Source organism: Papaver somniferum, chromosome 4 (genome assembly GCF_003573695.1).
Source record: "Papaver somniferum cultivar HN1 chromosome 4, ASM357369v1, whole genome shotgun sequence".
Taxonomy (NCBI): Eukaryota; Viridiplantae; Streptophyta; class Magnoliopsida; order Ranunculales; family Papaveraceae; genus Papaver; species Papaver somniferum.
Window position 1 is genome coordinate 93,112,035 of NC_039361.1, and position 11,999 is coordinate 93,124,033.

Below are 11,999 nucleotides of genomic sequence, written 5' to 3' on the forward strand. Positions count from 1 at the left end.
TTACAATTTAGTCTCAGAAATCAAATTCCGACTTATAACGAAGAGTGTAGACTTTTTTGAGTTAACGTATAAAATATTCAACATTTTTATGAACTCTTTATTTTTGTATTTGCTTTGTCTTTCAATTTGATTCAAATAGATGAAATTTGTTGGAATTTCGATTAGTTCTGGCTGGTCTTTCATCCTTCTTCTATTGTGAAATTTGGCTTCCTTCATATTTCTTTAATTAACGTACATAGAAATGCAATTTTTACTAGCCGTAATTCCTTAGAACATATAATTTGTGATTAAAATACATTTTTCAAATATTTTCTGTTAAAGATGAGTTTATCTAGTTTACAATTAGTCTCAGAAATCAATTTTCGACTTATACCGAAGTTTGTAGACTTTTTGGAGTTAACGTATAAAAATTCAACATTTTTATCAACTCTTTCTTTTTATGTTGGCTTTGGCTTTCTATTTGATTCAAGATACATGAAATTTGTTAGGATTTGGATTAGTTCTGCTTGGTCTTTCATCCTTCTTCTAGTGTAGAACATATTAATTGTGATTACAATACATTTTTCAAAAATTTTCTGTAAAATGAGTTTAACTAATTTGCAATTTAGTCTCAGAAATCGACTACCGACTTATAAGGAAGAGTGTAGACTTTTTGAGTTAACGTATAAAAAATTCAACATTTTATGAACTCTTTATCTTTGCCTTGGCTTTGTCTTTCAATTTGATTCAAATTTATGAAATTTGTTAGAATTTGGATTAGTTCTGGCTGGTCTTTCATCCTTCTTATATTGTGAAATTTGACTTCCTTCATATTTTCTTGAATCAACGTACATAGAAATGCTATTTTTACTAGACGTAATGGCTTAAAACATATTAATTGTGATTACAATACATTTTTCATACTTTTTTTTAAAGATAAGTTTATCTAGTTTAAAATTTAGTCTCGGAAATCAATTTCAGATGCATAACGAAGTGTGTAGACTTTTTTGAGTTAACATATATAAAATTCAACATTTTTATGAACTCTTTCTTTTTCTGTTGGCTTTGTCTTTCTATTGGTTCAAGATAGATGAAATTTGTTAGGATTTGGATTAGTTCTTCTTGGTCTTTCATCCTTCTTCTATTGTGAAATTTGACTTCCTTCATATTTTCTTGAATCAACTACATAGAAATGCAATTTTTACTAGACGTATTGCCTTAGAACATATTAATTGTAATTACAATACATTTTTCAAACTTTTTCTGTTAAAGATGAGTTTATATAGTTTACAATTTAGTCTCAGAAATCAATTTCCGACTTATACCGAAGTTTGTAGACTTTTTTGAGTTAATGTATATAAAATTAAACATTATATGAACTCTTTCTTTTATGTTGGCTTTGGCTTTCTATTTGATTCAATTAGATGAAATTTGTTAGGATTTGGATTAGTTCTGGTGGTCTTTCGTCCTTCTTCTATTGTGAAATTTGACTTCCTTCATATATTCTTGAATCAACGTACATAGAAATGCAATTTTTACTAGACGTACTGCCTTGGAACATATTAGTTGTGATTACAATACATTTTTCAAACTTTTTCTGTTAAAGATGAGTTAAGTTTACAATTTAGTCTCAGAAATCAACTTTCAACTTATAACGAAGAGTGTATACTTTTTTGACTTAACGTATAAACAATCTAACATTTTTATGAACTTTTTATTTTGTATTGGCTTGTCTTTCAATTTGATTCAAATAGATGAAATTTGTTGGACTTGGATTAGTTCTGCCTGTGCTTTTGTCCTTCTTCTATTGTGAAATTTGACTTCCTTTATATTTTCTTGAATCAACGTACATAGAAATGCAATTTTTACAAGACGTAATGCCTTAGAACATATTATTTGTGATTACAATACATTTTTCATACTTTTTCTGTTAAAGATGAGTTTATCCGGTTTACAATTTAGTTTCAGAAATCAATTTCAGATGTATAACGAAGTGTGTAGACTTTTTTGAGTTAACGTATATAAAATTCAACATTTTTATGAACTCTTTCTTTTTGTGTTGGCTTTGTCTCTATTTGATTCAAGATAGGTGAAATTTGGTAGGATTTGGATTAGTTCTTCTTGGTCTTTCATCCTTCTTCTATTGTGAAATTTGACTTCCTTCATATTTTCTTGAATCTTTTTTTTTTTGCTAAATCCAGATTGTATTAATGAATAGCCAATATTTACAAAGAGTTCACAAGAAAAGAGGTCCTAAGACCCCAAAAACTTACAAACTATTTAAATCTGAAATAAGAAACATATGGAAATTCTAAATGCTTAAGAAAATCCGGCCTTTCATCAAAGCTTAACCCTTCCCCATTTCTAAGATAACATCCCCTCTTTGCCATAGAATCAGCTGCCAAATTTGCCTCACGAAAAGTATGAACAAAACGGATAGAATCATAACTGTTATTAATTCTTCTCCACATGTGTTTAACAAACCAAGGAAGATTTGTACCCGTCAAGGCAGCAATAGCTCCCATGGAATCTGAACGCACAAGAACCTTTCTCATATTCCACTTCAAAGCCCATTCTAAACCAACAATAACACCATAAAGTTAAGCCAAGAAATTATTTGTAATTCCCAGCCCAATGCTCATAGCCCCAACAAAGTTACAATCCGCATCACGCACCACAACACCTGCCCCTGCAACACCTGGGTTTACTTTTGCCGCACCATCACATCCTAATAAAATCTCATCCCTATTAGGAGGATGCCAAAAAACTTCAATTGGTTCGACCTGATGAACCTGCCTATGAGCCACACGGAAGTGGTTCAAAATCTCCAAATCTGCTGAAGTATTACGCATGGAACTCTTCACCCTAACAGAATATTCATGAACCAAAAAGAAAACTCTCTTCTTGAAGAAGTGAATGTTAGCTGCCAAATTTTGAAAACAAGCTAAATTCCTAGTCTGCCACAACTCCGAGCGAATCACCAAATTAGTAAGAATCCATAAATCCTTAATAATACGACTCCTACCTTTTGCTGATTTATATGAGGTCACAACATCATAATAAGGTCTTAATTAAACAAACCTGAACACCACTGCCAGATTTGCATAGCAAACGGACAACTCCAAATAATGTGCTCCAAAGATTCCTCATCAGCCTTGCATAAGTAACATTTGTTGGCTAATTCAATTTTGAATCTACTCCTAATCTTGTCTTGAGTAGCACAAACCTCTCTACAAATCTTCCAATTCTGGGCAGCAAGTTTAGGATGAATTTCCTTCCTCCACAAAAGACCATACACCGCTGAAGTTGAATACTCCCTTCTAATGAGATTCTTAGCTGATGAAACAGAAAAACGTCCATTCATCTCTGGCATCCAAATTCTACAATCCTTCCCTTGCAACAAAGGAAATCCTCCAAGACTACCCCAGCACGCATCAAATTCTGGAGATGAACCCTGCAACTGCCAAGTATTATTATCAATAATATCACTAACCTTAACATTTCTGTCAGGTCAGTTTCATTAAGCATCAGCAATGCTCTCATTCCCATACCAAACATCAAAATAAAGAGATGTAGCCCTCCCATCACCAATAAGAACCTTAGAATGCTTGTCCACAATAGAATGAATCAATTTAATGCCCGGCAGAATTGAAGATTCACACCATAAAGGATACCACCATTTCTAGTAGTAAACTTTGCCCACAAAAAACGAGCCCATTTCTTGTCTGAAGAACGAATACTCCACCACAGCTTCATGAGAAGAGCTTTATTTATAACAACCATGCTGGTTATACCAAGACCACCTTCCTTCAGAGGACAACAAACTTTAGGATACCCAACAACAAATTTCCTAGTAACATCAGCATCACCAGACCAAAGAAAATTACGAATGGCTCTTTCCGCCTGCTGAACAAACTTTCTAGGCCACTTGTACACCGCCATGTTGTGAATGGCATAGCTAGCTATCACTGAATTAATAAGAACAACTCTGTCTTGAAAAGAAAGTAATCTTCCCTTCCAAACCGAAAGTTGATTCTTTATTTTCTCAATCACATTGCTTATGTGACGATATCGAACAGCCCCAGGCATGATCTGAACTCCCAAATACTTTTCCGGAAAATTGGAAACTTCCATACCAAGCAAATTAGTGATTGTTCCACAGCGACTCAAGGAACCACCACCATAATAAACCTTACTCTTTTGACGACAAACAGATTGCCCAGAGGCACTTTGATATTTACCAAGCAAAGATAGAAGATTACGCAAACTCTTCATATTGCCTTTACAAAAAATCATAATGTCATCAGCAAAGAAAAGATGAGTGGGAGAAATACCTTTCTTTGAGAGCATTGGCGTCATCTTCTTTTCCACAAACAACTTCGTGAGATTTCTACTCAGAACATCTTCAATAAGAACAAAAATAAGGGGAGATAAGGATCACCTTGCCTCAGACCTCTATTGATTGTGAAGAAACCCTCAGGACTTCCATTAAGAAGAATAGAAATCCTTGCTGAATTAAGGATTGACCAGATCCAAAACACCATCTATGAGAGAAACCATATTTTCGAAAAACCTCTAAGACAAAGGACCAGCTAACCGTGTCAAAAGCTTGAGTAATATCTAGCTTCAACCCAAATTACCATCCCTCCGCTTAGTTTTTAAATCATTGATCATCTCCGACGCCACACTAATGTTCTCATGAATATTTCTCCCCTTCATAAAGCAACTTGTCTTCTGAAACCAAATTATCAAGAACACTCCCCAGTCTTGTAGCTAAAATCTTAGTAAAAATCTTAAAGAAAAATTACTAAGACCAATAGGCCTGAAGTTTCGAAGAGAATTGGCCCCTCTAAACTTGGCAAGTAAAATAATAAGACTAGAATTAGTACCTTGAGGAATCATCTGCCGACGCCAGCAATACGTGACTGCATTGAAAGGTCTTGCTGATCACATCCCAGCAATGCCTATAGAAACAACCAGAGAAACCATCCGGCCCAGGGGCACTATCACCAAGATCAAAAACAACATTCTTAATCTCTTCAATAGTAGGAATCTCATCCATTCTCTGACTATCTTCCACGGAGATAATGTTATGATCATATTGAAACAACATCATCAATAGGAACTCAGCACCATTAAATTTAGCCTCAAAATAGGCCACGTGTGTCTCTAATTTGGTCACAATCAGTTATAACAACCCCATTATCATCCACCAACTCCGAAATCATATTACTACTCCTTCTAGTCCTAATTTGGCATGAAAAAAAAGTATTACTAGCACCTTCCTGAAGCCATTTATTTCTTGACTTTTGTTCAACATAGTAGCTTGTTGCACGAATTTCCTGAAGAGTAACTGAAGCCTCTTGGCATAATTCAGCTTAGTTACATCTTCTGGATCCTCATCTGAAATTGTAAGCGCCACTTCCATAGTCAACTGCGCTTGCTTGAGCTTAGCATACACATTGCCAAAGACACGTAAATTCCACTCTTTCATGATAACCTTTAACCTTTTAAGTTTGGAAGGAAAAATAAAAGCAGGCGTACCAGTAATAGGGGCGTTCCAACTCTCACTCACCATGCGCATGAAGTCTGAATGAGAAACCACATCTTCTGAACTCTAAAAGGAGCTCGTTTCGGTCTAGTATTAACAAAAGGAAAGCCAATAAGAGTGGAATGGTCAGAAACTTCACGAGGAAGAGATTTACACCTCCAATTCTCAAACTTAATAAGCCACGCCTCATTGATCAAAGCTCTATCTAGCTTACAAAGGATTCTACGAACACCAGATTGGCCATTAGCCCAAGTGAACTTAGAACCCAAAAAATCAGCTTCAAAAAGATCATTACCTCCATCCAATCACTAAAATCATTGATGACTGAAGTACGTGGTTGCTGCCTCCTCTCTTCTTCTCATTGCGAAGAACACAATTAAAATCACCCATAACCAACCATGGAGTATTATTATCAACTGAAGAAAGTTGCTGCCATAAGCTTCTTCTCGTGACACGTAAACATCTAGCATGAACAAAGGAAATCAAAACCCCCTCTACTTCAATAGTAATAGCTTGCCTACTAGAATTCATAACTACAGGCGTAGCTATGCAGCTGGACCAAAAAATCCATATGTTTCCTTTAGACGAACCAACAGAATTATGAATAACTTCTTTCTTATAGCCATCCACATATAAGGTTTGCAAGAAATTTAAAGTACAATGTACCTTTGGCTCTGCAAGACATAAAATATCCGGCTTGAAATCATGAAACAACTCACGCAACTTATTTTTAGCAGCATCACGAGCAATGCCATTTATGTTCCAATATAGAACACGCATTAAAAACCAGTTTTGGAGGAGTTAGTATCAATCTGAGAAGTTGCACCAGAATTTAATCTTGGTAAACTTCCTTTTTCAGCACAAATTCTCAAATTGGAATCCTGAAGAGACTCGGAATCTGAAGCATTCCTAACATCAGTAGTATTCACTACCTTGTGCATGGATTGCATGCGAACACGCCTAGCTTCTTGATCAGCCCTAAACTTTGCATCATCTGAACTCTCCACCACATCTTGAATTGTTTCAATAGCATTATATCTGTTTCTAATCAAAAGGAACTCCCCAGCCGTAAGCTGATCACAAAGAAGAGTTGGAGTTGCGGTCACAATCCTAACAGGTTTAGGAATCTGAGTTCCAACCAGACTTGTTATAGTTGATGGATTAGTTTCACCCACTTTTCCATTGTTAACTAAAACTGATTTTGAAGCCTGTGCTTGTTTAGTTCTCGCCAATTCAACATAGACAGATTCAAAATCAGCTTTGGACTTGACTTAGCAAAAAAAAAATCAAAATCAGCTTTGGCTTGTGCCATAACAACCTCCAACTGCTGAGCCTTCACCAGCTTAGCAGCAAACTCCACACCAGCTTCTTCACCAGCACTATTGTCAACAACATCACGGACAACTACATTGACGTTTTGAGCCTTTTTCTTACCCTTCTTCTTACGCCTAGCCACTTGACATTCCCCTCCAGCATGTTGAGGAATATTGCTCACGCCAGGTTGAGATTCATCAACGCTAACTTGTTTGCTTACCACAAGTTTTCGCTCAGTATTTTCCTTGTGCTGCTTCCTACATTCATGATCAGTATGCCCAATCAACTTGCACTTGGAACAATATTTTGGAATTTTTTGAATCTCAACAGATTGCCAAGAATCTAAACCCCCAACCGTAATATGAATAGCATCAGTAGCTGCTTCAGCAAAATTTATATCCACCAGAACTGATGCAAAGTGACCATATTCATGAGCAAGAGTACGGCTATCAACCACAATTGGAGTTCCTAATGATTTAGCGAAGGACAATAACATTTTTTCTGTCCAGAATTCTAATGGAAGCCCTGGAAAAGAAACCCACACGGAAGCATGAGATGATCTTTGTTTCTCAGCATCAAAACCAGGAAACCATTCAATTAGGGATAGCTTTTGATGTCTAAAAAACCAAGCTTCAGCATTCAAAAGCTTGTATTTTGCTGCTTGGGATTGTAACTTGATGGTGAAGAAACCTCTACTCATAGGAATTAACTGAACCACACCTTGACCTAGCTGCCATTGATGTTCCAAATCATCTTTCACCTCTTGGAAAGTAATTCCTTTGAAATCTAAACGTCCAATAAGACTGAATTTCCAAATATCACAACCTTCCAAATAGAAAGACTCAGGTAAAACAACCGCAGGTTTGCCTTCTTTTAGCGTTGGCAATGGTAAAGAACTAAGATCAATAGATGTTGTTGGAAGTTGTTGCTTCCCCTTCACCTGATCAGCATAAGTACGAGACCTAACATGAGACGCATGAGAAGCATCTCCCATCTCAAATAACCCGTAGATGATTGAGAAGAATCAAAAAAATGGAAAAGTTTGAAAACCCTAAACCCTAAGGAAAAATCGCCTCAGAGCCAAGAGAGAGAAAAAAATGGGAGAAATTGATCGTTAATTAAAATATTCATGCGATTTTTTTAAGTCTCACTTCTCACACTTCTTTTCTTGAATCAACGTACATAGAAATGCAATTTTTACTAGACGTATTGCCTTAGAACATATTAATTGTAATTACAATACATTTTTCAAACTTTTTCTATTAAACATGAGTTTATCTAGTTTACAATTTAGTCTCAGAAATCAATTTCCGACTTATACCGAAGTTTGTAGACTTTTTTGAGTTAACGTATATAAAATTCAACATTTTATTAACTCTTTCTTTTTGTGTTGGCTTTGTCTTTCTATTTGATTAAGTATAGATGAAATTTCTTAGGATTTGGATTAGTTATGCTTGGTCTTTTGTCCTTCTTCTATTGTGAAATTTGACTTCCTTCATATTTTCTTGAATCAACGTACAAAGAAATGCAATTTTTACTAGACGTAATGCCTTAGAACAAATTATTTGTGATTACAATACATTTTTCAAACTTTTTCTGTTAAAGATGAGTTTAACTAGTTTACAATTTAGTCTCAGAAATCGACTTCCGACTTATAACGAAGAGTGTAGACTTTTTTGAGTTAACGTATAAAAAATTCAACATTTTTATGAACTCTTTATTTTTGTATTGGCATTGTCTTTCAATTTGATTCAAATAGATGAATTTTTTTACAATTTGGATTAGGTCTGGCTGGTCTTTGATCCTTCTTCTATTGTGAAATTTGGCTTCCTTCATATTTTCTTGAATTAACGTACATAGAAATGCAATTTTTACTAGACGTAATTCCTTAGAACATATAATTTGTGATTAAAATACATTTCTCAAACTTTTTCTATTAAAGATGAGTTTATCTACTTTACACTTTAGTCTCAGAAATCAATTTCAGATGTATAACGAAGTGTGTAGACTTTTTTGAGTTAATGTATATAAAATTCAACATTTTTATGAACTCTTTCTTTTTCTGTTGGCTTAGACTTTCTATTTGGTTCAAGATAGATGAAATTTGTTAGGATTTGGATTAGTTCTTCTTGGTCATTCATCCTTCTTCTATTGTTAAATTTGACTTCCTTCATATATTCTTGAATCAACATACATAGAAATACAATTTTTACTAGATGTACTTCCTTATAACATATTTATTGTGATTACAATACATTTTTCAAACTTTTTCTGTTAAAGATGAGTTTAACTAGTTTGCAATTTAGTCTCAGAAATCGACTACCGAATTATAAGGAAGGGTGTAGACTTTTTTGAGTTAACGTATAAAAAATTCAACATTTTTATGAACTCTTTATTTTTGTCTTGGCTTTGTCTTTCAATTTGATTCAAATAGATGAAATTTGTTAGAATTTGGATTAGTTCTGGCTGGTCTTTCATCCTTCTTATATTGTGAAATTTGATTTCCTTCATATTTTCTTGAATCAACGTACATAGAAATGCTATTTTTACTAGACGTAATGACTTAGAACATATTAAATGTGATTACAATACATTTTTCATAATTTTTTTGCTAAAGATAAGTTTATCTAGTTTACAATTTAGTCTCAGAAATCAATTTCAGATGTATAACGAAGTGTGTAGACTTTTTGGAGTTAACATATATAAATTCAACATTTTTATGAACTCTTTCTTTTTCTGTTGGCTTAGACTTTCTATTTGGTTCAAGATAGATGAAATTTGTTAGGATTTAGATTAGTTCTTCTTGGTCTTTCATCCTCTTCTATTGTGAAATTTGACTTCCTTCATATATTCTTGAATCAACGTACATAGAATTGCAATTTTTACTAGACGTACTACCTTAGAACATATTAATTGTGATTACAATATATTTTTCAAACTTTTTCTGTTAAAGATGAGTTAATCTAGTTTACAATTTAGTCTCAGAAATCAACTTCCATCTTATAACGAAGAGTGTAGACTTTTTTGATTTAACGTATAAACAATCTAACATTTTTATGAACTCTTTATTTTTGTATTGGCTTTGTCTTTCAATTTATTCAAATAGATGAAATTTTTTGCTTTTGGATTAGTTCTGCCTGGGATTTTATCCTTCTTCTATTGTGAAATTTGACTTCCTTCATATTTTCTTGATTCAACGTACATAGAAATGCAATTTTTACTAGACGTAATGCCTTAGAACAAATTATTTGTGATTACAATACATTTTTCATACTTTTTCTGTTAAAGATGAGTTTATCTAGTTTACACTTTAGTCTCAGAAATCAATTTCAGATGTATAACGAAGTGTGTAGACTTTTTTGAGTTAATGTATATAAAATTCAACATTTTTATGAACTCTTTCTTTTTGTGTTGGCTTTGTCTTTCTATTTGATTCAAGATAGGTAAAATTTTTTAGGATTTGGATTAGTTCTTCTTGGTCTAACATCCTTCTTCTATTGTGAAATTTGACTTCCTTCATATTTTCTTGAATCAACGTACATAGAAACGCAATTTTTACTAGACGTACTTTCTTAGAACATATTAATTGTGATTACAATACATTTCTCAAACTTTTTCTATTAAAGATGAGTTTATCTAGTTTACAATTTAGTCTCAGAAATCAATTTCCGACTTATACCGAAGTTTGTAGACTTTTTTGAGTTAACGTATATAAAATTCAACATTTTATTAACTCTTTCTTTTTGTGTTGGCTTTGTCTTTCAATTTGATTCAAATAAATGAAATTTGTTGGGACTTGGATTAGTTCTGCCTGTGCTTTTGTCCTTCTTCTATTGTGAAATTTGACTTGCTTCATATTTTCTTGAATCAACGTACATAGAAATGCAATTTTTACTAGACGTAATGCCTTAGAACATATTATTTGTGATTACAATACATTTTTCATACTTTTTCTGTTAAATAAGAGTTTATCTAGTTTACACTTTAGTCTCAGAAATCAATTTCCGACTTATACCGAAATTTGTAGACTTTTTTGAGTTAAAGTATATAAAATTCAACATTATATGAACTCTTTATTTTTGTGTTGGCTTTGTCTTTCTATTTGATTCAATATAGATGAAATTTGTTAGGATTTGGATTAGTTCTTCTTGGTCTTTCATCCTTCTTCTATTGTGAAATTAAACTTCATTCATATTTTCTTGAATCAACGTACATAGAATTGCAATTTTTACTAGACGTACTGCCTTAGAACATATTAATTGTGATTACAATATATTTTTCAAACTTTTTCTGTTAAAGATGAGTTAATCTAGTTTACAATTTAGTCTCAGAAATCAACTTCCGACTTATAACGAAGAGTGTAGACTTTTTTGATTTAACGTATAAACAATCTAACATTTTTATGAACTCTTTATTTTTGTATTGGCTTTGTCTTTCAATTTATTCAAATAGATGAAATTTGTTGGGACTTGGATTAGTTCTGCCTGTGCTTTTGTCCTTCTTCTATTGTGAAATTTGACTTCCTTCATATTTTCTTGAATCAACGTACACAGAAATGCAATTTTTACTAGACGTAATGCCTTAGAACAAATTATTTGTGATTACAATACATTTTTCATACTTTTTCTGTTAAAGATGAGTTTATCTAGTTTACACTTTAGTCTTAGAAATCAATTTCAGATGTATAACGAAGTGTGTAGACTTTTTTGAGTTAACGTATATAAAATTCAACATTTTTATGAACTCTTTCTTTTTGTGTTGGCTGTATCTTTCTATTTGATTCAAGATAGATGAAATTTTTTAGGATTTGGATTTGATCTTCTTAGTCTTTCATCCTTCTTCTATTGTGAAATTTGTCTTCCTTCATATTTTCTTGAATCAACGTACATAGAAATGCAATTTTTACTAAACTTATTGCCTTAGAACATATTAATTGTAATTACAATACATTTTTCAAACTTTTTCTGTTAAAGATGTTTTTTTTGCTAAATCCAGAATGTATTAATGAATAGCCAATATTTACAAAGATTTCACAAGAAAAGAGGTCCTAAGACCCCAAAAACTTACAAACTATTTAAATCTGAAATAAGAAACATATGGAAATTTTAAATGCTTAAGAAAATCCGGCCTTTCATCAAAGCTTAACCCTTCACCA

The 11,999-nt window shown here is 33.0% G+C and overlaps 1 protein-coding gene across 1 annotated transcript; it reads right to left on the reverse strand.

Moving 5' to 3' along the window:
* Positions 1 to 6,309: 6,309 nt before the first annotated feature.
* LOC113272815 lies at positions 6,310 to 7,838 on the reverse strand. Its single transcript, XM_026522613.1, has 2 exons — positions 6,849 to 7,838; positions 6,310 to 6,657 (listed from the first exon to the last, which is right to left on the reverse strand). Exons 1-2 carry the CDS (start codon positions 7,836 to 7,838, stop codon positions 6,310 to 6,312), a joined length of 1,338 nt encoding a protein of 445 aa, XP_026378398.1.
* Between the last annotated feature and the right edge of the window lie 4,161 nt (positions 7,839 to 11,999).

Bases quoted from the DNA above. Each gene is read 5' to 3' on its own strand.
- LOC113272815 (XM_026522613.1), bottom strand. From the start codon at position 7,838: ATGGGAGATGCTTCTCATGCGTCTCATGTTAGGTCTCGTACTTATGCT. The intron at 6,658-6,848 runs GTTGTTATGGCA...GTTGGAACTCAG, and splicing joins TGAAGGCTCAGCAGTTGGAG to ATTCCTAAACCTGTTAGGAT.